General features: G+C 34.6%; 1 protein-coding gene across 3 annotated transcripts in view; it reads left to right on the forward strand.

Moving 5' to 3' along the window:
* STIM2 (stromal interaction molecule 2) overlaps positions 1 to 26,949 on the forward strand; it is a 164,626-nt gene that overhangs the window by 130,582 nt on the left and 7,095 nt on the right. For 2 of the 3 annotated variants that reach the window (XM_025386409.1, XM_025386408.1), the window contains exons 4-10: positions 1,838 to 1,949; positions 5,943 to 6,058; positions 8,926 to 9,103; positions 9,642 to 9,819; positions 14,147 to 14,314; positions 15,041 to 15,141; positions 15,381 to 15,619. In XM_025386409.1, the coding sequence (XP_025242194.1) occupies positions 1,838 to 1,949; positions 5,943 to 6,058; positions 8,926 to 9,103; positions 9,642 to 9,819; positions 14,147 to 14,314; positions 15,041 to 15,141; positions 15,381 to 15,619 (1,092 nt within the window). Of the gene's footprint in view, positions 1 to 1,837; positions 1,950 to 5,942; positions 6,059 to 8,925; positions 9,104 to 9,641; positions 9,820 to 14,146; positions 14,315 to 14,594; positions 14,619 to 15,040; positions 15,142 to 15,380; positions 15,620 to 26,949 lie in introns of all 3 variants that reach the window. The other variant, XM_025386407.1, reaches the window with a different exon arrangement.

A 26,949-nucleotide genomic window follows, 5' to 3' on the forward strand; every position in this document is an offset into this window, starting at 1 on the left:
CAGATTTATTTATATACAGATAGATTCCCAGATCTGCTTTTATTGCTCACATTTTCTTCACTCTCCTTTGACCTCTTCTGTAGTCTATAAGCATCATGTTTTCCAAAACCCTCAAATTAAATGCAGACAGTATAGAACTTCTCATTTTTAAGCACACTTGCATCCTTCCCTTTGCATAAACTCATTGTTACCCTTCATAAGCAGAAACCTTTGAGCTGCATCCAGTGCTTAACTGCTTGTTTATATCTTTACTGTTTTTTAGTATTACTACTTTCAGAGTAGTATAAAGTCTTGTTCTATGGACAGTGTCCCTGAGTTCAAATCCAGTCCTGCTACTTACTTTGTTGGTTCCATTAGTTTTTTTAGTTTTTAACTTCTAAAATAAAGATAAATATGTTAGAACCTCGTAAGTTTTTTTTAAGATGTAAGAAAATGCATACAAAGGACTTAATTTAAAATAAATATTCAGGAGAAGAGATGCTAGTTATCATTTTATTCTTGATTTAAGTCCAGTCTTCTAGAATCTATTAATAGCTGTCTTTCTGGTTGATGTCATTTAGTCTAAAGATTGTCTATATGCTGATGACTTCCCACTAATACTTCTGTTCCTAACTTCACTTTTTCCTAAGCTCCAGACTTGTAGGTCTGACTGCTACTATATTATCTACACTTAAATGTCAGATGCATACTTCAGATATAACATGTCTTAAAACAACTTTTGATCTCTATCACCCGCCCCTGCTCGTTTCCCCAATCTTTTCCTCCCCATTCTTTTCTATCTCAGTTAATGGTAGCACCCTTTGTACTTCTGGCTTTTGTTTAGCTACCAGCCCCTGTCCATTTAATCAGCACATCTTAATAGCATTATCCCCAGGATATATCCTGAATCTGACTCCTTGTTGTCATCTTATCTACTACCATCATAGTCTAAGACAATAATCCTTTCCTGTCCTAGGCAATTATGTAATGAATGGTCTTCTTATTTCTCTGTATTTCACGATAAGACTGGACCATTTTTAGTCTTACCTTGAACAATCCATTCTCCACATTGAAGAACAATATTCTAAAAAAAGATTATTCCCCTTCTTTTTATTGATATTAGAAAACTATCCAGAGTTCTTGAAAGCCTTTCATGACCTAGCTCCTCTCTGACTTTCTGCTAGTCTCTCAAACTCTGCTAGTTCATTCCATCTGAAGGCTCTTTTTATTAGCCTTTTCCTCTCTTTGGGATATTTTTCACCCATATCTTCACAATGTGGCTCCTTGCAATTTTTAGGTCTCAAATGTCAACTCCTTAGAGAGGCTTACCCTGACATCTTTCCTTCTTTTCTTAAGTTAATCACTATCTGAAATTTCCCTTCCTCTTCCTTCTTTCATAAAGTGCCCCTCCCCAAACCCAAAGGAATTTAATTTCCATACAAGAACTTTATCCATTTTATTCACTGCCATATGCCCAGTGCTTAGAATGGAATCTGGTATTCAGAATGTTTTCAGTATTACGATACTATATGGGTGGATGGCTAGATGAAAGAATGAACAAGTATGTATCTGGTAATTTTTCTACAACCAGAATGATAGATTATTTCATCCTTACAAACTTTGTATAGGTGTTTATTTTAGAATTAATTATGCTAATCTTTGTCCTAATTGCTTTTATCTATCACTTCTGTTTTTGTAAGGCTTTCTTCTCTTATAGAGTGCTGGATACAATTTTAGTACTTAATGTTGATTAAATTGAAAATGCAATCTAACATCTTTATATTCTCTGAAATTATAGAATATGTATTTCTGAAAGCAGGTGTGTTTAAAATACGCATTCCCCTTTTATCTCCTGCAGTTCATAATTGGACCCTTGAAGACACTCTTCAGTGGTTGATAGAGTTTGTTGAACTACCCCAATATGAGAAGAATTTTAGAGACAACAATGTCAAAGGAACGACACTTCCCAGGTGAGTCTTTGTTATGCAAATGTATTTTCCTCTCAGGGAGAGTTATATGCTAGATATCTTTTCCCATACTGAATCTACAAGTTACTTCCATGACTGAGGGCACAAAGGAAATATAGATGTATCCATTCTTTAATCTTTCTAAATTATGCATTTTCAAGTTTTAATCAATTTTTCTTGTCTAAATAATCAGGCTCTTGAAAAAAATTGTTTCCAAGGAACATGATTTTGAGTTTCAGATGGTGGGTCAACTATATTATTTGTAAATAACATCAAGCGTCAACTTTTGACCGATCTAAGAAAAACTTTTTTATTTGATACTGATTCATTGTTGTGAACACACCTACTTGAATGGATTGATGTGCATCTCTTTCTTGTGACATTTTAAATGACAATAACCATTGAGTTATGGTGTCTATACGTTATACCTGAATTTTAAAAATGAAACTAATAAAAAATAGCAGCCATTTAAAAATGTATGTTACATTCAAGTACTTTATATTATCTCATTTAACCCTCATGATTAAAATGAGCTATATATTGTCCTTCCCATTTTACAGGTTAAAAAAACCAAGTCAGAGACAAGTTAAACATTTCGCCCAAGGCAGCATTTAAACCCAGATAGATTTGATAGCAAAGTCCAGGTTGCCAGTTTTTCCCTTAGATGTCTGAATCCAGTTGTTTTCTAAATTTTAAATTGTATCATTTGCAAATACCAAATGATACAATTTAGAAATTATAATTTCTAATTAATTTAACTTAATAATTTTGAAGGATTTAAATGTCAAAATTTGCAATAATTCTACCAGAATTTTTTACGCTTACAAGATTGCTTCTTAAGTTTTATTTTTCCCTGGATGATTTCCTACATCAAAAAAGACTCTAATCAGTTATTACAATCTGATCATTATATGTAATGAAATATATACATTGTGTCCCTAGTCAACTTCCTTACATGCCCTATTTAGATAAGTATCCTTTGTTGCTTTGAGTTTTGTATTTTGGATCAAGTTGAAAGTTTTCAAATCTCTCTTAAATGTATTCTGAACACCAACATGAATATTTCTGATTTTATTATATACATGACTAGAATGATGAAATTATGGGGATTAGAGTCAATTTGATAAGTACTTCCTGAATATCTTTCATGTTCATAGTACAACTAGATGTTCGAAAGAAGACAAAAATCAAATAAAATATAGTTCTTTTAATTAAAACAAGTTCTTAAAACAGAGTCAAACATTAAAATAAAATTAGAGTTTTTTAGTTTATATATGTTGCCCTGGGTATGAGGAACAATAGGAATTTCCTTGTTGCCTTTTGAGAAACTTCTTTATATAACAACAACATGAAATAAAATAGGCTAATCTGTGTTTTGACAATCAATGTTATAGCTACATCATTTCTTTTGGTTAAGTAAAGATGATCAGAGATGCTTCCAATTCTGGTAAAATTGTGACATCACACACTTGTCAAGATAACTCCTTAAACAGTGAACATGTTACTATAGAAAAACATTATAAGCTCAGTTTTCAGGTCAGCCCATTGGAACCTTTTTTAGGGGAGGAGAAAGGAAAACAATAAACTCTTTCTTAAGCCCCCGTTATGTAGTCATGGAAATTAGATGAGTCAGCTTAAAGGAGCAATATCTATTAATTTCAATTATTATGTAAGTTCCAGAGCTCTTTGTATGGTATCTGTAGACATAAGAGCTAGTTAGAAGAATGTATAAGAAAATGTATTACGTATTCTAGATAGTTGGCCTACAACAGTCCATTATGATGTTTCTTTTCTCTGACGTTAAAACCCTTTACATCTGCTAAAGGTAGCCAAAACTATGTTTTATGTTGACTGTAGTGGTGATCTTAAACCTTTCACTGTGTTTTCTACTCTGTAATTGTTACTACCAAACATTATACTAAGGCTCTCTTCACCCGACACATACCACCTCATTTCTTTCAGGCCTGTATGCCTTCCCTGATACCCTCACCCACTCAGGTGGAATCATTTTTACCTCTGGACTCATATTGAATCTTGCATAAAATTTTGTTATATATTTTCTTTTTTACTACATCTTGTTGTCTTTCTTAGCCTATTGATAGTTTGCTATTAATTCATGCATCCATCCATCCATCCATTCATTCAGCTATTATACAAACATTTATCAAGCTTCTACTTTTGGCAAGTACTACATTAGGCTTTGGGGATACAGAGATAAGACATAGGCCTTGCCTTTGTTTGATAAGTGTCATGTTAAAGGTGTAAGGGAAGCATTATAGGAAAGTACCTGTGAAGATAAAGGAAGGCATTTTAGAGAGGGAATGTTAGAGTTCTTTGCTCTTTAAGGTTTTATAGAAGCCTCATAGGAGTTCCTGTAATTTCTCCATACTTAGAGAGTACTGATACCTTTCTCTACAAAATGTAGTGTTTCAGAGTAGTCTTTGGAATCATACGTATTTGGGTTTGAATTCTTGCCTTACCTATTACTAATTATGTAACCTTAGGCAACTTAATCTCTCACAAGTATCTTCAGCTATAAAATGGAAGTACTGTTATAAGGTTTTCTTGACTATGAAGCCATTGGTACAGGACCCAGCATATATTATATGTCTGTATTTATTGTCATTGTTATTATTATTAGACTTTCTGTAATGAAATCTTTACTAGCATCATACTTGGTTGTTAAGAAATCTTAGTTGAGTACTGGGCTGCTTGTATTTACAGTCCATAATAAAGTGATTTTATTTCCTTATTTTACCTGTGCCCCCTACATGCTTTCTTCATAGCTAATAAAATGGTTTAGTACTTCTTATTATATAAATTCCTTTACCCACCTACCTCAATCCGTGAAGGCTTTTTATTTCCCACTTGTGACTTCAATGTACTTTGTTCAATTTTTAAACAGTTTAAACATTAGAATGTTAAAGATACAGATTTTTTGATACTTTAAAAAAGAATCAATATGCTCTAAATTGAAAACTGTTTTTTAAAGTGTGCTGTAGATGTTAAATTATTTACGGTTTTATTATCCTTTGTGAAAGGATAATAAATGACAGAAGTAATTAATGATTATAAAATATTTTCAACTTTAGGCTGGGCGCGGTGGCTCACGCCTGTAATCTCAGCACTTTGGGAGGCCGAGGCGGGTGGAACACGAGGTCAGGAGATCGAGACCATTCTGGCCAACATGGTGAAACCCCATCTCTAGGCCGGGCGCGGTGGCTCAAGCCTGTAATCCCAGCACTTTGGGAGGCCGAGACGGGTGGATCACGAGGTCAGGAGATCGAGACCATCCTGGCTAACACGGTGAAACCCCGTCTCCACTAAAAAAATACAAAAACTAGCCGGGCGAAGTGGCGGCGCCTGTAGTCCCAGCTACTCGGGAGGCTGAGGCGGGAGAATGGCGTGAACCTGGGAGGCGGAGCTTGCAGTGAGCTGAGATCCGGCCACGGCACTCCAGCCTGGGCGACAGAGCAAGACTCCGTCTCAAAAAAAAAAAAAAAAAAAGAAACCCTATCTCTACTAAAAATACAAAAAATTACCCAGGCGTGGTGGCGGGTGCCTGTAGTCCCAACTCCTCGGGAGTCTGAGGCAGGAAAATCGCTTGAACCCGGGAGGCAGAGGTTGCAGAGAGCCAAGATCAAACCACTGCACTCCATCCTAGGTGACAGAGTGAGACTGTTTCAAAAAAAAATATTTTTTTTTTCAACTTTATAAATTTCTAAATCATAGTAGGTCATAACAGAAAGTAACCTTAGAAAATAAAAACTTTTTCAATGTAGCTACTAAATGATTAACATACAGGAGTCTTTCTGTAGCTAAGCTTGCTCTGAAGAGGTTTTTGAAATGTGTAACAAATTATTAAATCGCACAGGGATGAGCTCCAACAGTCATCATCAGTAATATGTAAAGTATTAAATGTGTTGCTCAAATATTTAAATTTATGTACTAGAAATATTTTCATTTAATATATATATTTGTTTTTCAACTAAACAGGATAGCAGTGCACGAACCTTCATTTATGATCTCCCAGTTGAAAATCAGTGACCGGAGTCACAGACAAAAACTTCAGCTCAAGGCATTGGATGTGGTTTTGTTTGGACCTCTAACACGTTAGTATTCTCTCTCACTCAGAGGATGATGTAAAATAATATCCTGATCATCTCTGTGTTATTTAAGGAAAGAAAAAAATAAGATAGTAGGCCTCTAAGAAGAATCATCTATTAGCTGTGAAAGAAGTATAATACTTTCTTAAAAGATTTATAGGATGGGATTTTCTGTCACTGAAACATGAGTGTGAAATTTTCAAAGCTGATTACTAATGTAAGAAGTTATATATAAAAAAACTATATTTAGCAGTTAATTTAGAATTTTTAGGTTTAAAACTTTGGATCTTTGGAGCAGTTTTAATGTTGCTGTTACTGTAATTGGATATTCACTGAGGAATCTCTTAAAAAATAACACAATCTAACCATCTTGATGGCATGAAGCAATAGAGCCTAACAGTTTCACTAAGTACTAAGAAAAGGGTTTTTTAGATATAGATGGAAAGCAAAGACTCACTTGAAGCTTTATAAATTAACGAACTATACTGGCAGGAGCAGGAAGTAGGCAATGTTATTTGATTGTTTTGAAGAGAAACATTTGAGAAAGTGTTATGCAATATCTGTAAAGAAAATAAACCTTGTATTTATTTACTTTGACGGGAATATTTTTTTCCCCAGAAGGGAAGTTTAATATGTTTGTTTTATTTAATTTCAAATTTTTCAGAAAGCTTTGGGAGAAAGTGTTTGAAAAGTACACCTTTTAAAGGAATTATTTTTTTAGGTCAAAAAAGAATAACAAAATTAATACAAGAAAAATGGCTTCCACAAGTTATAAAGTAGGAAACTAATGTTTATTCTCCCTGAATTCTTGGAGTTAGATTTTCAGGTTTCTATGATACCATCTTGGGAATGGCCCTTCTAAAAAAGGGTAACTAGAATTGGTTGAATAGATTTCATGACTTTACTGGTGGTTCTTTTTTGGCTTGGACTAAAAGAGCAGCTGGTGAAACAGCTGGAACTCCCCTTATGAGAGTTGGTGGAAATGCACTGTTGGTGGAAATTACAAACCCTAGGAAACAGAACACTACTTGAAATGCCGAGCGTTCCATAGAGATGATGCCCTTTCCAACCTTTTCCTTGTCCTCACTTCCAGACTGAATCCATTGGGGGATTGTCTTCTGTGGGATTCTGTCCAATTTTTCTCATGTGAGTGGTTGGTAAAAATAGGAATTAAAGTATAGAATTTGTTTCTATTTACAACTTGATCAGGAATATTAATATTTTATTAATCTTGGAACTAACACCTTTCTAAGCCCCAAAAATTATATTACCAAGTCATTTGAAAAGAAATCAAACTAGTCGCAAAAAAGATTGTAAACAAATACTTAAGTAAACCATTTAAAAAGTTAATGATTTTAAATGTTTGTCTTAGAATGATTATTTGAGTGAATGTGCCCCATAGTGAGAACACTTATGTTAGATTTATTTTAAAAACCAACATTGTGAAATGAACAGAGATACATTTTAAAGGAGTTTTTTTTTTTTTTAAATCTTTTCTAGTCTAGTGCTTATTATTGAGTGTGGGACCTTATTTATCTATTTATTGTTATTTATGGTCAGAGAATAGAGCTCATAGTTGAAGGAGAACCTGAGTTGAACATCTCAGTGTGAGGCAGAAATAAAAAATGCTTTTGAGATTGTAGCTTTCAGCAGTACATTTCTTCCACTACAGGTGGAAGGGTGAGGGTGTGCACTCTGGCAATATGGAGAACTGAGTCTCCGATGTAGAGCATGCTACATATCATACTACACAAACATAGCCAAACCCCAGACTTGTCCGCCTAGGAACTTGGGATTTCTGTAGAATTCTTTATGTCACCACACTTCAAAATATGTTTCTGCTGGAGGCCTGGCCATTTAGGCAGTTTTTCACTGTGAGCTGTATCTCTTTGGAGCATTACGATAATATATTAGCTATCATTGTGTCTCTGTTCCAGAGAGCCCCGTGAAAATTAGTGTGTACTGACTGGGCTGAATTAGGAAATTTGAATAGTGATTTCTGTGTTTTGTATCACCGAAGGCAGTAGGCCCTGGCTCCTCCCTTGTTGTTTTAGACATTACTTAGCATCATGCCAGTAACCCCTGTATCTCTGGCATATAGACACCTAAAATTGAGTAATTGTTACTACTATTTAACCCAGGCTTTTATCAGCCTTAGCACTAGTCACTCTTTGGGCTGGATAGTTCCTGGATAAGTCTGTGTTATCAGCAGGGGGACACAGGGAGGAGGTTGTCTTGTGCACTGTAGGATGTTCGGCAGTACTTCTGGCATCTGCCCACTAGATGCCAGTAACCACTCCTCAAAGTTGAGACAACCCAAAATTGTCCAATGTCTGCTAGGGGTGGGTGAAGAATTACCACCAGCCTTGAGAACCACTGATTAACCTAACCTAATTAGTTATATGGCTACCTCCTTGGGGAAAATATATTTTGGTGAGTGATCAGGTTTTTAAGTGTGTCAAAAACGTGACGGCTGTCTGGCTTCACTGAAGGAAGGGAGTTGGGATGATGGTGGTGATACTTTTGATGGCTCCCTTCACCCCACAGAGGACCATTCTGGCAGCATATGATTGGAGGTGCGATTGCTTTTTCAAGGGTCCCCATGACTTTGGCCACTCCGTCTAAGACCAGCAGGGGCATGGTGTGTCCTTATGAGTTTACCTCTACCCTTCTATAAGTCTAGTATATCAAAGAGTTATAAGAAGCACAGTCATTATTTGAAGAAAGAATTTTTAAAAGGCTAGAGCTTGTGCATAGGAAAGAGATCTCCACTTTTTGGTTTTATTTTAGATAACTACTTAAAAAGTGTCTTTTTGTATTGAGGTCCTGTCCTATTCAAAGATTAATTTAATCGTCTGTAATTCTCTTAATAGGCCCACCTCATAACTGGATGAAAGATTTTATCCTCACAGTTTCTATAGTAATTGGTGTTGGAGGGTGCTGGTTTGCTTATACGCAGAATAAGACATCAAAAGAACATGTTGCAAAAATGATGAAAGATTTAGAGAGCCTACAAACTGCAGAGCAAAGTCTAATGGACTTACAAGAGAGGTAAGTTCAGAAAAATCATAACTGATGTTATGTATGTAGGCAAATACAATTTGTAAAAAAAGTAATATGGGCATGTGCTTAAACACTTATATTTAGGTTATTATACACATCAGGAATATATGCATATTTGATTTCACATTTTTTTAGAAAAGTATATTTTTATAATTACAGATTTATTATAAATGTGTATACTTGAGAATAAATGACTAGAAGAACAGTGGAGGTAAGTCAAATATAGTGGGATTAGATGTGTAGCTAAGTTTTATTTTTAACTTGATTTAAATAATTATGAATTTTTAAAAAGCTTTTTGCGGAAGAGTATTTCCCTGTTTTCCCTGTCTTTTGAGCCCAGGATAACCAAAATAGCTGTATAGTAAGTTGCCTGATATTTTTACTAGCCAAACTTAGGGCTAATGAAAAATGCTATGATTTCTGATTGAAATATGTATTTAATTGCTTGACACAGTATTTATTATTTTGTAAAAAATAAAACTTTGGAAATTTTTGTGAGGAATTTTTATTTTTATTGTTCTATAAGGCTTGAAAAGGCACAGGAAGAAAACAGAAATGTTGCTGTAGAAAAGCAAAATTTAGAGCGCAAAATGATGGATGAAATCAATTACGCAAAGGAGGAGGCTTGCCGGCTGAGAGAGCTAAGGGAGGGAGCTGAATGTGAATTGAGTAGACGTCAGTATGCAGAACAGGAATTGGAACAGGTATTTACATTAAAAAAAAGTCACTTGTGAAGATGTTAACATTGCCACTCTGAGGAGGCAGGTCCTGTTTTTCTTCAGTTTCCTACATTTAGTTCCATTGTCTACTGTTCCTCAGTTGATAAAAGAATCATTTATGTTGTTAGCATTGATCAAAGTTCATACAGCAAAATAACACAGTAACTGAAAGATAAAGTTGCCATCATGTTCACTCATTCATGAAATCTTATCTCTTGCCATGTTCATTGTCTTGAGTAAATTTAAGGTGTTTAACATCTGTAATATGTTTAAGTTTCTGACTGTAATGTAGTAAGATAAAGTATATCTAGGTTTGAACTTCTCTGCAAAGGTAAAGGATCTCTATTAAACATCCATTTGAATCCTGTTAAATAGTTTTAGAACATAATCTGCTAAAAATTCTGAAGCTCCTTTCCAATACCTGCTTCTCCTGTTCAGTTACTTAAGATAGAATATAGGCATTTAGGCATTGCACAGAGTCCTTTGGAGAGGGTGAGGTGCTGGGAGAATTTAATTATAGGCAGATGCATTAGTTTCCTGTTCCTGCTGTTTTAAAAAAAAAAAAAAAGCCACAAACTTAGTGGTTTAAATAAACATAAATTTATCATCGTAAAGTTCTGGAGGTCAGAGTGAGCTGAGGCGAGCCTGCAGGACTGTTTTCCCTCTGCAGACTGTAGGGGAGGATGTGCTTCCTTGCCTCCTCCACTGGTAAAGCCCACCCACGTTTCTCAGCTCATGGCCCCTTCCTCTGTCTTCAAAGTATGTCATTCCAGCCTCTACTTCTGTGGTCCCATCTCCTGCTTCTGACTTTGATGATTTTGTTACTGATAATGAAACTGAAGAACAAAATGAGGATTATAAAACTTGCTCAAAATTAGAGGTGACTCAGTTATAAAGCAGGGGCAAGAACTTAGGTATTCTGCCTCCACTTCATTTTATGCACTGTTGCTGCCTTCTTAATAGAGTGCTAAGAAAGAAATGCAAATTAAGTGATGAATGACTTAAGGTCAACTCAGGAGAAAATACGCACCGTGCATTACTGTTTCCTTCAAGATCGCCATTTTATGAGAATATGTCTGACTGAACGCAGCCATCTTTTTTATAACTGTTAACCACTCCTTCTCTGATATCCCTAGATGTCTGTGTTTTGGAGCTCTTCCCTCTAAGAACTCTTAGATGTATTTTACAGTCATGTCCCATTCACCTAACAAATCATAGCAGCACAGAATGTAGCAAAGAATCAGGGAGTTGGCAAAAAAGACCTAGTCGAAATCATACTGTATCCGAGAATTGGGTACTATGCCCTTTACCCTCCTGCCTTTTTCCACCAAGACGTCCAACTCGCAGTTTGTTCTGGTATATTTCTGTCTTTCTAAACTTTGTACATAAGAAAGAGCGAATCAGAAAACAGTAGTTTGGAATTCTTCTACAGAGATATAAACTGATGGTAGTACTTCACAGGTGATTGTCTCACAGTGAGGGAGAAGAGACAATATAAAAAAAGGGCCCAAGAATTATGGACATTCTAACTTAAAGCTTTGGGAGAGAGACTGTGCACATCTCAATAGACCCTGAAGTTACCAAAATATGATGTATTGGTATGAATGTAATCTCATTAGATCCTGGGTCAATAAAAGGTGATTTAAAGGAAGGAAATTGGTATTTTAAAAAGAACACTGTCTGGCATGATTATATTAATAAGAAACACAATTTTCTGAGGGCTTACTCTGTACCAGAAGTGTATGCCACAAACATTGCCAGTGGTTTGCTCATAAATTTTAATCCTCACAGCACATAGATACTATCTTCATTTACAAATGAGCTGCATAGAGAGGCTAGATAACTTATTTGCCTTGGGTTACACAGCTGTTAACTGGTAAAGGCAAGATTTTGCGTGTCATATTCCAAAGTCTGTGTCTTCTCATATTGCTATTAAAAGCCTTGCTTGTAGAAATAAGTTTAACTGAGAAATGATGTATAATATGACATAACCCACAATTCCACATAGTTCAGGGAATTACTGTATTTTGTCTGGAGAATAATCAACATAAATTTAGAAGTCAGGAAAATCCTGTAGGTTTTTTATATAGTGTTATTTTTCCTAGAACAGAGACTTTTGGGTGACTAAGTACCACTTTATATTTTGTGTGATTTAAATAGTTTTCACAAATTGGTTTATTAGAAAAAGTCTCAGGAAGCCTTTAATCAGGGCAAGTGAAATACCCCTATTCTCCATGAGACAATAAGCCTTAGGAACTTACGAAGGTTACACAGATGATAAATAATACAGTTGGGTCTAGAAACCAAGTTTTCAGATATTTAGGCTGTTTTTGTGACATCATGTTTTTACTTACTGTTGTTTTATTCTAAGATACAAAAATTATGTAAATAATTGTTACATTTTAAACAGTTACTTATTGTTTGCAAAAGCTGTTTATTATTCAATTTTTTCTGTGTTCATTCCCCTATAAACAACAATGTGATTTAAACTAAGGGTTGGTAGCAGAGAAAACAGTTAAATAGTTGCTACTATCAGAAGGTCAGACTTTCCACAAGTTTGAGTCATTATTTGGCAATCAATCTAAACATTGTTCATCTTCAATTTATGCTAAAAATATATATAAGTAGTTTTTATGTTAAATGTGTTTGAGCTCTTTTAGGGGAAATACATTTATGGAAATATTAAGAAAAATCTATGATTAAAGAGCATAACTTGAATGAATTTTGTTGAGATTCTCTGTATAATTCCTGGAAGTGAAAATTGTATAGAAATTTTAACTTTAAAATCTTCTGAGAAAAAGGGCTTGTGTACATACATTTTGTGGTGTTATGCAGGTCTGCATGAATGTGAGCTTAAATTTTATCTTCCTGAGAGATTAGCAGGAACGCCACACAGCTTACCCAACTGACTTGTTAAACACAGTATTGTCCCGAGCCATTGCAGTTAGTTATGTAGGCAGATATGTTGCCTGGGATTTGTTTTCAGTGAGTTAATGCTCTTCCCCTTACTTTAATGTGTTTTTGAATTGTTACCTAGTGTTGCATTGTGAATTTTGTTTTTAATTTTGGAATCTTAAAAGATATTTTTCTACACAATTCTTTGTTTTCACACTAACTGACAGCTGTTCCTTTTCTTTATCAGAAGTTTGTATATAGTACTCTTGCTGGTTTATTCTGGCACACTATAAAGTTTATTCAAATAAGTTGGGTTTGTTCAGATCAAACATTCCTTTGCTCTTCAGTGTCCTTAGTTAGCTTTGGGGAAAATTAATCTGTGGGGTGGTGCTCGACACGCAGGATGCTCTGTAGTCGCTCGTCGCTTTGCCTCAAGGTCTTGAGTGTGAGTGAGTGTGCACAATTTCATAAATTACATCCTGTATCTTTACACATCTTTAGTTTGAAAACTCTTGCTAGTTTTTAAGTAAATCGTTCCAAGAATGAATCATCTATTCCTTCTGTGTCTTTCCTTAGTGAAGCTTTCCTTATGATACTTTTTCTTAGTGCTTATCAACTAACCACCATGCATTTTTGTTTTTTTTCTGTTTATTTTCTGGCTCCATTAAATGGCAGGTGGAAGAAATACTATGACATCCTTATACTGAAGACTATGCATAGTTTCTCATGAAAAAATCAAGTGGATTCTCACTCAGAATCTGTTTCCTCACAATCTGTACATGCTCTGCAGATGTTCACTTAGCTACTTTCTGGTATATTCAAAGCAGGGAATTATGTAGCAGAAGTGGTAACACAGACAATAATAGGTAGATATACTTGGCAACAATAAGAAATAACTAGCCATAAAGAAGATGTCATGAAAAACTACAGAAAAATACAATTTTTAAAAAATCAGTGTATAGTGAAGGAGCTACAGTAGGGTCTTTTGGAAACATTCGGAGGAGGAGTAGAACGTGTATCCACCCAATTTTGGACACTTCTTTATATAATACTTCATAAATGAAATATGCATTATGGGAAAAATATGATCAGTTTTAGTTTGTATATAGCCTTGATTATTTCCCCCTCAGTCTGGTTTTCATAACATACAAAACTAAATATTGCAACTTAAGATATAAATAAGACCTCTCTACCCTCCTTGACTTCACGACTTTGCCTCGTGGATTTAAGATGCACTTGAAGCTCAGCCTTAATTTTAATGCTAGAAATCTATTGTATTTAGACTTTGCAGTTTAAAACGATGTTTACAAAGAGCGTAATTAAAATAGCTTTTTCTTTTAGTTTGGGTACTAAAAAATATTTTAATCCTTCCTTCTTCCCTCTCTCCTTTCCTGCCTCTTTCCTTTCCTTCTTCTAGGTTCGCATGGCTCTGAAAAAGGCCGAAAAAGAATTTGAACTGAGAAGCAGCTGGTCTGTTCCAGATGCACTTCAGAAATGGCTTCAGTTAACACATGAAGTTGAAGTGCAATACTATAATATTAAAAGACAAAACGCTGAAATGCAGCTAGCTATTGCTAAAGATGAGGTACTCTCTTGTATTTCAAAGTTTGCTAAATTTGTTTCTTAGGCTGCATTCTTAGAGCGATTACTCAACTGGGATACACAGATCTGAATAAAAGTTTTATTATTGCAGATTCCTTTTTCAAACTGGAACTTATTGTGTAAATAGACTCTAGTAATCATAAGCTTTAAATTAAAATTACTGCATTTGGATACTTTTCGAAGTGACCTTAGTGATTTAAACATTCTTTTTTTTTTTTTTAATCATTATCATAAAAGTTTTATACAGAGCTTTTTTCCTTTAGGTTGCTGCTTCATATCTGATTCAGGTTAGTAGTTACTGGAAATTAATTTTGACACTTACATTGTGTGGAATGAGAATAAGTGTTAATCTGAATTCTAGCAAAAGAATTTAAAAGCTTAGTTCACTCACTAGCACCATTATAGTAGGATATAGTTAATGTTTTTCTGTTACTTTTAGTACAAGATTCGGGTCTTCCTGAACCATAGAAATAAAAGAAAAATTCTCCAGAATCAAGTTTTGAATTACATCGATTGGCTTAGGAAAGCACATTTTCTCCCTCATCTGTTTTCTTTTTTGGAATGCAGGGATATCTTGGCTAGTAATTCTCTACTGGTTTTATGATTGTTAATATATTAAAAACCAAAATAAACTTTATTATTTTATGTATATAAAAATGTTTGTATTTTTTTCAAACCTAGCCTTATTTTATTCCTTTTCGGTTTCTAGGCAGAAAAAATTAAAAAGAAGAGAAGCACAGTCTTTGGGACTCTGCACGTTGCACACAGCTCCTCCCTAGATGAGGTAGACCACAAAATTCTGGAAGCAAAGTAAGAATGTTATTTTAGTTTTTATTTGCTTTATTGTTATTGTGTTGAAATGAGTAATTTATAAACAATTTACATTTATCATTTAATTATATAATTACATAAATTACATTAGTTTTAAAAGTGAGTTATTTCTTCTTGAAATTAGTTAATTGCCACGGTCTGTTCATGTATTGCCTTCTTTCAGTGCCATATTAAAGATCTTTTGATGCAGTAAGTAATTTCTTTATTGGCTTTTCCAGGAAAGCTCTCTCTGAGTTGACAACTTGTTTACGAGAACGACTTTTTCGCTGGCAACAAATTGAGAAGATCTGTGGCTTTCAGATAGCCCATAACTCAGGACTCCCCAGCCTGACCTCTTCCCTTTATTCTGATCACAGCTGGGTGGTGATGCCCAGAGTCTCCATTCCACCCTATCCAATTGCTGGAGGAGTTGATGACTTAGATGAAGACACACCCCCAATAGTGTCACAATTTCCTGGTAAGTGGTGAGTTCAACAAAAAGTGTTGATATAGGTTTTATAGTAATTTTCCCCTGTGTCCTTTTAGGAATCATGTACTTTGAAATCTATGAGAAAAAATTTGGGTTATCATTCATTTTCTCTTTCTTTTTGTTAGTAATTTAAATATTTACTATTTGAGAAAACCATGTGAAACGCATATATAAATACTTTTTGTATATTTATATTATATATTTATACACACTTTAATCTGAGTGCTTTATAAATTTGATTATTAAATGTTTGAGCAACTGTTTCATATAACATTATATTAAGTGTTGAATATAAGACTTTTTTTTTTTTTAAAACGATGCTTGTAATTAAATCGAAATGAGGAGTCACATAAAAACATAATTGACGGTAAAGATAGCACATGATAAATGCCAAATCCGTATGGGAATGAAGTGCTGAGCTTTTGGGGAAAATATCCTTTCAAATGGCCGCTTAATGTGTGGTAGAAATAAAAATTAGGGGAAGATCTTGGAAACAGGGATTTGAATCCTAGCTCTGCCACTAACTCACTCTAGGTATGTACTTGTATTATTTTGCTGGTTTTACTTCTCTGGTTTGATGGCAGACAGTTAATGCAAAGAGAGTGAGGCGGCACTCAACTCTTAAAGGAGACAAGAAGAGTGGACAGATTGTAAATACAGCAAAACTAGAAGTGTGTGACTGCATTCATTTCGCTTGCTCCATACTGCGAGGTCGTGATGGTTGCAAAGTTATGTCTAGATCTGGGCCAGCTCTGCAGTTTGAATATTGTCAGTTTGTATTTGTTTATTTGAATTATATGCCCTTAAGCTTGCCAAATGCAACACTGATTCATAAGTATATGCTTTTGTTTGAAAACTGTAGCTTTTAAAAGTTGAATTTCCTCCTTAAAATCCATGTTTAATATCTGAATCGTGCCTGAAGGTGCATTCTCTAGATTGACTAGTTTTTTTCTTTGCTTTTTAAAAACACTTTTTGGGGTGGGGGCAGAGGTATTGGATATCCATATGTCTGTTAAAAGGAACAATTCTACTAAATGTGAATAATTATTCTAGTTGTAAGTGATTGTGTCATATAGGCAAATTTAAACTTTTAAATAAGAAAAAAGTACGAGAGTTGGTTATAAATTTAATGTTTTAGAAATGCTGTGATCAGGTCGTGCGCGGTGGCTCATGCCTGTAATCCCAGCACTTTTGGAGGCTGAGGAGTGCGGATCACTGGGTCAAGAGTTCAAGACCAGCTTGGCCAACATGGTAAAACCCTGTCTCTACTAAAAATACAAAAATTAGCTGGGTGTGGTGGCGTGTGCCTGTAATCTCAGCTAGTCAGGAGGCTGACACAGGAGAATCGCTTGAACCCGGGAGGCAGAGGCTGCAGTGAACCAAGATTGTGCCACTGCACTCCACCCTGTGCGACACAGCGAGACCCAGTCTCAAAAAGAAATGCGTGATCAAATTTATTATCTCTGAAAAATAACTCATGCCAAAGATTACAATTTGAGAGCTCTGCCTCCACCCAGTGGCACCACAGAGGTACTCCACTCTCCTTAGTTAGAAAAGCCTAATTTCTGGACCTGATAAATGGAAAACTCTCGGCAATGGAAGTCTAGGAAAGGACGAAGGCTCTTCATTTCTATACCCTTCTGAGCAGTTAAATTTTTTTTTTTTTTTTTACCATGGATTTGTGTAAATTTTACAAGTTTGAAATGATGACAAGGAAACATGCCTGTAGTGTGTTAAGAACACAGTAAAAGATTGTAACAATATACATAGAATAATATTGTCTATGTTTAATTATATGGAAATATCAATGGTTAACTCTGTGTAGATAGGGGAATGGGTGATTGTTGTTTTCCTATTACTTTTTAAAATATCTTTTCCTATTACTTTTTAAATATCTGCTAAGTGCTTTCCTTGGTGAGAATGTGATAACAATTTATTTAAACTTTCTTATAAAGTCGTCTACACACACTTAAAGTGACTGAGGATAATATACCCACCTACCAAAAAGATAAACAGATTTCAACATTTTTCTTTATCTTTTTCTCTGAAATAAACTATTACAAATACACCTAAACCACATTGCCTCCCTTTCCCCACTGTTTTGAAGTTGTGACTTATGCTAAAGCCTATTGTACTTTCATTACATACATATATATCCATAACATTATATACAATTGTTGCGTGTTTAGAAATGTATATAAATGTTATCAAACTAGGTGTTATGTTACAACTTTTTTTGCTCAAAAGTTAACATTTCAAACATGTTTCATGTTTATGTATAGATGAATTAAAGTCACTGCTTAATGAGTTAACCATAACTTATATATTTAATTTTTGTATTTAAAAATCCATAGTTTGTCCGTTTTTCTACTGACATAGGTTCTTTCTACTTTCTTGACCCTTGCAAACAATGTGCAACAAGCATCTTTACCTGTATTTCCTTGTGCATAACTTTGAGAGTTTCTCTGTGTGGACACCTAGAAATGGACTCCTGGGTCATTGGGAAGGCACCTTTTACTAGTCATTGCCAAGTTGCTTTCAAAATGGTTTACACTGTTTTATAAGAGTGCCTGTGTGCCTGTATCCTCATCAGTGCTTGGAATAATCCGATTTTCTTGTTTTGCAACTCGAATGGGTATGAAATGATACCTCACAATTACTAAACTTTTTATTTCCTTGATGACTGTTGAGGTGGAGTGCCATTTCCTTTATTGGCATTTGTTGTTCAGATTTCTTCCTCTCTGAGTTGCTTGTTCTTGCTGTGGAGTCCCTGCAAGATTCCGTACTGATGTGGAAGTGTTCTTTTTTTTTTTTTTTCCTGGTTATTTGAGGGTTGCAAATATCTTCCAGACTTTGGCTTTTTTAATGGCAAATTGTGAATCTAATTTGTGCTTTTTGTGTCTTTTTCAGAAGATGATAGATTGTTGTTTGCACTCCTTAGAGTTTTTAAGTTTTTCTTTAATCCATTAGTCCTGTAATCCACCTAGAAGTTATTTTTGTTCATAGTGTGAAGTTGGAATCTAAATATATCTCTTGAGGTATGGGTAAACAGTTGTCTCAGCTTCATTCCTGTTCTATCCTTGCTGACTTATAATACCACTTCCCTCCGTAGATACATAAGTGCTCCCAGCTCTCCCATTTTGTTTCACTGGCCCCGTTCTGCTTTAGTTTCTAGGGTTTTGTAAAAAGTATTAATATTTGATAAGACCAAGTCTTCCTTTATTATTCAAATTCAGAATTTCTACTCTTAACTAATCTTCTGAATTTTAAGATCAGCTTATGAAATTCCATGAAAGGCTCCATTGGGTTAAAAAAATTTTTTTTTGAATTTGTGAATTTGTATGCAGTGAATTATTAATAAATTCCATTTATCGAGATCTTTTATATCTTTAAATAAAATTGATAATTTTTTTTCTCTGTGCAGGTCTTGCTTTTTGTTAAAAAAAAGATTAATTTCTAGGTACCTTAATAAATTTTTGGTAGTTATATACATTACCTTTCTTATAAAACTGTATTTCAGATTGCTTGTTGCTGATGAGGAAATGCCATTGGATTTAGTATGCTGAATACAGAATACTAAATACAGAAACATATATTTAAGTATTTTATGGTAGTCTTGGCTTTTTCATGTTAATACTAGTAAGTTTTTCCTCTTTATTGCCCAAGCTAAGACCGCCAGTAAAACATTGAATGAAAGTGGTGACTGCTGGCAATAGGGATTGCCGTCTCTGACTTTGAAGGGAATGCTGCCAGAATTTCACCAGGAAGTATTTTTTTTTTTATGTTTTTGGTAGATTACTTGTAAGTTAAGGAAAGTCATTTCTATTTCTGTTTTGCTAAGAATGGTTTTTTTTGTTAATCAGTGGATATTAAATTTTACCAAATTATTTTTCTGCATAATTTTAGGTGATCATTCATTTTTTATTCTGCTGAGTTTTTATCTGTTTAAGTAAATCCTTTAAATGTCAGTGAAACTATGTTTGTCACAATGTGCTATTTTTAGAATGAGTTGGATTTGGTTTGTTATTTAGGACTTTTGCATCTGTAATCACACATTGGATTAGCCAGTAATTTTTCTTCCTGACACTATCTTGGATTTTGGTATCAAGATTATATTAACATCATAAAATAAATCAAAGAGTAGTCCCCCTCTGCCCATATATGTGGTTTTGCTTTTCATGGTTTCTAGTTACTTGTGGTCAACTGTGGTTTGAAAATGGTGAGTAGAATACAATAAGATATTTCGAGGTGGGGGTGTTTGGAAACGACATTTACTTAACTTTTATTACAGTATGTTATTATAATTGTTCTTTTTTATTATCAGTTATTGTTAATCTCTTGCTGTGCTTAATTTATAAACTAAACTCTATTATAGGTATGTATGCATAGTAAAAGCATAGTGTGTAGAGAGTTTGGGACTATCCATGGTTTCAGGCATCCACTGTGGTCTTAGCATGCATCTGCCAAGCATAAGGAGGAATACTATACTCCTTGTTCTTTCATTCCATTCTTTTCTGCTTTTAGAGAGAGGCAGCAATATAAAGTAGGGTTAAGATGTGGAATTCTGGAACAAGACTGCTTGGGTTTGATTCTTTGCTTCACCTTGTAGTAATTGTATTACCTTTTACTCCGGGCACTGAGTGGGAGGCACTTTCCTGAGTTTCAGCTTCCTTTTCTGTAAAATGTAGCCTACCTTGTGGAGATATGTTAAAATTTAAATTAAGGTAGTACCTGTAAGACACTTGGAACCAGCCCCTGGGCTACAATAATCAGTCAGTAAATTGTATGATTTTTATTCTATACTTTGAAATAGTATAAGTTATGGATTATTTGTTCTTTGAGGATTTTAAATACATTGCCTATGAATTGACCTTGATGTATATGTTTTGGCAAGGAACAGATTTTTAAACTGTAGTATTAATTTAATTTAATGATTAAAAGTGTAGATTTGTGAAGTTACATGTTTCTAGAATATTGTGTGTTATCTGAATTTTAAAATTTATTGGCTTTTAGTTGTTTATACTATTTTATATGATTTTAAAAATCTCAGTTACATTTAAAAATTTTTTTGTTCCTAATAATTATCTATATCTTCTTTCGTCTCCTTTGTCAGGCTGGCAGTTGTCTGTTTTATTTCACTTTTGTCAAAAGCCTGTTTGTTTTGTTAATATTATCTGTTTATTTCTGCTCTTTTATTACTTTCTTGGAGTTTACTTTTTTACTTGTTTGTTTTAATATTTATACACCTCCCACAGGAATCTTGAGTCTTTGTTTTCTCTCATATTATCTTAAGGCTATGAATTTTCTCTCTAAGAACCACCTTAGCCACCTCCACAAGTTTTGACATATTAATTTGATTATGATCATCAAATATTAAAAGGTTTTTAATTACTAATTTGTCACTTCCTTGAAATATGAATTACCTAGAAGCGTATGTTTTAATTTCCAGATATGCATGTATGTTTTGTTTTTTTGTTGTCTGTTGGTTTTTAAAAACATCTCTGCCTATTGATTTCTACTTGTGTGTGGTTAGAGAAAAGGTCAGTATGACTTTTTTTGTATTTCCTGATACTTGCTTTGTGACTTGGTATTTATTGGTCATATATTTTAATGGTTCTTTCTATATCGGGAAATTAGTTTTCTTTAATTGTTAGTTACAGGGTACTATACAGTCTGTTAAATCAGGTGTTATGATAAAAACCTTCTGTATACTGACACATTTTTGTCTATTCTTCTATCGGTTGCTCCCATGGTGGTCAGTTTCTCCTTACAATTCTGCCCATTTCTGTTTTATATAGTTTGTACTAAGTTATTTGGTGAATACAAGTTCAGGTATAATATCTTCTTTACAGATTAACTGTTCCTTTTATAGTTACGTGGACACTGCTTTATGGCTAATACTTTTTGCCTTTAAGTTTATACTACCTGATATTGAAATACCTATAATAGCTTTCTTTTGATTAATATTTGCCTAACGTATCTTTTTCACTTTCTTCTAAATTTTTCCATTATTAGACACTAGATATATCTCTACAAGAAATAGCAGTAACTGGTTTTATTTTGTATCCTATTTGAGAATATGTTGCTGGCTAAGGCAAATTTAATGCAAATATTATTTACTCTCCTTGCTGATCTGTTTGAATTTATCTCTGCAATCTTGTTTTGTGGTTTCTGTTTTACACACCTCTTCTTATCTTCTCTCATTCTCTTGGACAATTCAGCATCTTCAGAGGCTTTAATTTTAGCCACTGCTCTCCCATCTTAAATCATGTGTTAACGTTGTCTAGTATTTTGTTTTGTTTTGAAAGTCTCTCAAAACAGTCACTGTTTTTGTTGTTTCTTTCAGTCATAATTTACATGTACTTATGTGTTTATTTCTCTGTTTATCATTGCATTTTGCTTGTTATTCATTTCTTTTTTTCTTTCTTAAAAATATGTTCTTCAGTAAAAAAAAAAAGCTACTTCAGTGAGCAATTGGGAATGATAAATTCTCTTAGTCTTTACCTGAAAATATCTTTATTTTCAGTCTCACTTGAGAGTAATAATGTATCTGGATATAAAATTCCAGATTAACGATTAGTTTTCAATAATTATTTCTCAGTTATTTTGAGGTTGTCATTGTTGCTGTTATGAAGTTTGTAGTCAGTCAGCTTGGTTCAGGTTCTTTTTAGTAGATAAGCTGCCATTTCTCCGATTGCTTGAAAAATGTTCTCATTGTCTTTGTTGTCATGTGGTTTCCCTGTAATATGATTGGGTGTGGATTTTAACTGGTTTTTTTTGCTAATATTTGGTGTGTTTCTTGAATCTGAAGGATGTGTCTTTTATCAGTTCTGGAAAAAAAAAATTAGCCATTATCTCTTTGAATATTATTTTTTCTTCTATTCATGCCTTCTGGAATATTAGTTATGTAGAAATATTAGGACTAGTATTAGTTTATTAGTTATATATTGCATCTTGTCGTCCACATTTCTTAACTTTTCTTTTTATAGTCTTTTTATCTAGAGACATCTCCTCAGATCTGCCTTCTAGCTGACTGATTATTTCTTCAGTTCTAGTTTTGTTTTAGCTCTTCCTCTGAATGTTTAACTCTAATTATTGTTTTTCATTTCTATTAGTTCTCTTTGATTTTTCATCAAATCTATGTTTTAATGCTTTCTTTTCTCATATTTTCTATTTATTGTTATATAGTTTCATGATGTAAAAAGAATCCCTATTTTTTAGTTTTCATTTGATCATCCTCATATTTGGTATTCTTGGTCAATTGTTACAGCAGTTTCCTGTGTTTGCATAGCAGATTGCTTTCTCTCTCCTGTTTTATAATTTCTTACGTAGCTATTTTTAAGGAGATTGCCATTATTCCACCCTGGAGAAAACTGTGTAAGTAGTAAAGTGCCCCTCAAATGCCTTTCTTTGCTTCCTGCAGTAGTTTCAACTTGGATATCACCAAGTTGGGACCAGTTTTTTATGTTAACTCTTTGGAATACAGTTTCATAGACCCTTTTGGTAGTATGAACTTGCACTCCAATCTCATATGAGATATAGGCCCAGAGTATTGAGTTTTTCACAGAAGTCCTTTTAAAATCCCTATATTTAGAGATCTTGAAATAAAAGAAATTTGCTTGCTCATTAGTTAGAATTTTACCCTTTCACAGAGGAGTGTAGCCCTTCTAGGTCCAGGCCTTTATCCAGAACACTGACTCACTATTCCAATACCTAACATAGGCCCAAAGCCTAATCTTTTGTCCCCAAATTAAACCCCAAACCCATAGATTAATGAGACTGATAACCTCCCATAACAGTTGCATCATATTAGCATTTACTTTTAGTTTTTGTTTTGGCCTCTGAGAGTTTTCTGTTCTCCTTACAAACTCAGCTATGTGTTTAAAGCAATTGTTATGTTTTATCCATTATATAAGAATGTTTGAGGGTATTTGAACTGTGTTGTTGGGTATTGGGAGATAATTGTCAGGTTACCTTTGACTGCTATGTTGTTAGAACCAGAAGTATATACACTGCTTATTTTTGGTTCTTGTTAGTAGGGGAATGCCTTATTGAAAACAAAATTTTGTCCTCTTCAACTAAGAAACATCACAAAATATAGTTTATAAATACAGGGTCATATTAAACTGCTCTGCTTCTATAGGTAATTATCAATATTAGAATGAAAACTTATCCCAGAAATAGATTCCTATACAGTGATCTTTAATGTGTCATTTACCTACTGTGATAAATCACAGACATGAATGAATGTTTATCTGCATTAGGAATGATTAATGGCCTGGAAGTATTATAAGAGATTCATATTTGCTTTATGTAAAAGATAACTTGTTACAAGGCCAAAGTGCACTGCTTTTTAATCTTCCATAAAGTTTGTGATGTTGCAAATGTTTTCAGCCCTACATAGACTTCTTCAAGCAGCAACAAGGAGGAAGGACAACCCTCAACTCTTAAGTGTACATAACTCTTAACGGACAGATTTTTTAAGGCAAAAGAGATGGCAAAATATGTAAGAAGATATTTTTGGAAAAGATTGTCAAGTTGTAAACAACTTACAGATGTGACAAATTTACTGATTCTTGTATTCTTTATTGCATTACTTAGAATTTTTCTTACATAAACGATTTCCTTTTTAAAACTTCCTTATGCAATATATCTATATGTGTGTGTGTGTATATATGTGTGTGTGTGTGTGTTTATATATATATATCTCTCTGTGGATAGTATTCATTTTTCCAAGCAGCAAATCCTGATTCCTCACAGACCTGATTCCTCTCCCACCATACTTACAGTTATGACTGAATCTTGCTGGTTTTACTGTATATTCCAAGTAATGAGTGATTACTCAGATGACTGCAGTATATGTCGAGAATTGTAGAATTTAATTATCTATGTGACATTGGACACTTTTTTTTTTAGTATTTACAAGATATATTTTCTTCTTTGGCAGAGAGAAAACATCCAACTAAAGATTTACAGGAGCCCTATAGTTCTCTAATCTATGAATCCTTTAAATAAGTGAGAGAAAATTCTGTTTGCCAGCTAAATTACAAATATTTCCATATTATATTTATTTGTGTTTGGAAAAAGCCTTTTAATTATACTTTATTTTACTTTTACTTTATTTTTCTTTGTTTCAATTCATCACGTTATTTCCGTGGCTTTTTCTGTTTGTATCATTCGTTGATTTACTGAGCAGATACTTACTGAGCATCTACTTTTTACCCAGCACTATGATAGACTGGTGTTGTGATGCAAAGTTGAACATGATACACAGTGATTGCTTTTATGGAACTTAGAGTCTAGTGGAGCGGTGCATTGAGATAAATTATGCAATAGGGAAATATACTATGGTATTGCTGAGCAGACACAAGGGAAAACACTGACCTCAAACTTGGAGGGATTGGGAACCTTCCTGGAGGAAATGCCACTTAAGCAAGACCTGAAATTGTAGGTCAAGGGAGAGTTGGGGAAAGGAGGCATGGAGGTGAGAGAGAATGTGATACCTCTGAGGAGCTGGGAGAGATATACTGCTTCTAATATTCCTGTAACAGAACAGAGGGACACGAGCTCTAAAACAGAGGCTGGGTAAGGAGGGCAGTCTGGTCCGTGGTAAGGGGTTTCACTTTAAGAGTTTTAAGCAATACACTTTCATTTTCCTTTTCCATTTTAGAGTGAACTTGCAGGTGCAGTTTGGAGAATAAATTGGAGGGGGGAAATCAGGATTTTATAATACAATATGGGTACAGTAGTCCAATATAATCCATCAGCAGTGAGGGTGTAGGAGAGCAGACAGATTTGAAAGATATTAGAGAGGTAAAAACCCTGTGGTTAACTAGAGGTGGATTATGGTGGAGGAAGAAGAGTCAAGAATATCTGTGTTGACAATTCTGATGACTGAGTAGGTGGTGATGTTATTTACTGAGCTAAGGAACACAGAAGGAGGAGTGAGTTTGGGAAGGAAAATGTTGAATTCAGTTCGGGCACGTGTGGCACATTCATGTGTCCATTGGGCGGTTGGATATAAGGGTTCAGGAGAAAGATTAAACCTGGAGTTACAGATTTGGGCTTTTGTAGACCACAAATGATCATTGAAGTCATGAGAGTAGATGAACTTACTCCAGAGGATTAAGTGGAACGAGAACAGAACAAGGCTTAGAGTAGAACTTTGAAGAAGACCAGCAGTCAAGGGTTGGGTGAAAGAGGAGATGAGAATATGCTCGGAGAAGACAAGCAAAGGGCACAGTAATAATCACTGTTAGATGCTGATCAGATGTCAAGGAAGGATTGAAGTACTAATTGAATTTAGCAACCTTGAGGTAGATCATGATCTGGTTGAGAATGGTTTCAGTGAAATTGTGAATGTGTAAGTAAGCACTGTACAGTTTCTTTGGTGAATGAGTGAAGATGAAATAGTAGAGACAGTAACATAGACAATTCTTCATAAACAGGAACAGAGATATGTCAGCTGAAAATCAGTCTGGGGTAGAGGGGTTTTTTGTTGCTGTTATTGTCATTTGCTCATTCTTTACGTTTGTCTTTTCAGAATTTGCTTTTAAATGCTGTGAGAGGGGGAAAGGCAGACAATGACAAGGCAGGAGAAAGAATAACCAGTAGAGTAAGGTCCTTGAGCATGGGTTGACAGTAGGATACATAAGTGGAGGGAACACACTGTATGAAATGGAAAGGTGGACCATGGTCAGAATCTAAATGTCTAATGTCTTTTTGTTGTTGTTTGTTTGTTTTGGTAGAGACAGGATCTCGCTATGTTGCCCAGGCTGGTTTCAAACTCCTGGCTTCAAGTGATTCTCCCTGCTTGGCCTTCCCAAGTGTTGAGATTACAGGTGTGAACCACCATGCCCAGTCTGACTTATATTCAAAGACAGCACAGTTCTGAATGATGGTGGGACAAGGCATGAGAGTGTGTGGTGGTGCAGAAGTGAAGGTCAGGGGAGAAGAGGTGAAACCTTGATTGGTCAGGGTGTTGGCTAGGTCTTACAAGTGAAGTTGCCCGCGTTGATGATGGGTTGTAAGGACCGGTAAGACAGAGACCGTCCAGGAAGTGACTAGTGAAATGGAGGTGGAAGATGCAGTCATGTCCCTTAATAGTGTTCGCTTCAGCACAATGCATTTGTATAAAAGGATGCAGAAGTAAGGGTATGCAGACAGTACTAGGGAGCAAAGCCACCCACCTTTTGTCCTGATGCTATAGCATCTGAACCATGCAGGAGCGAACAGCTTCAGCTTGAGAAGGTTGTTATTAGGTGAACTATGTTCGTTCAGTTAAGAGTAAGAAATGGAATGCCCATTTAGTGAGGACA

This window comes from Theropithecus gelada, chromosome 5 (assembly GCF_003255815.1).
Source record: "Theropithecus gelada isolate Dixy chromosome 5, Tgel_1.0, whole genome shotgun sequence".
NCBI lineage: Eukaryota > Metazoa > Chordata > Mammalia > Primates > Cercopithecidae > Theropithecus > Theropithecus gelada.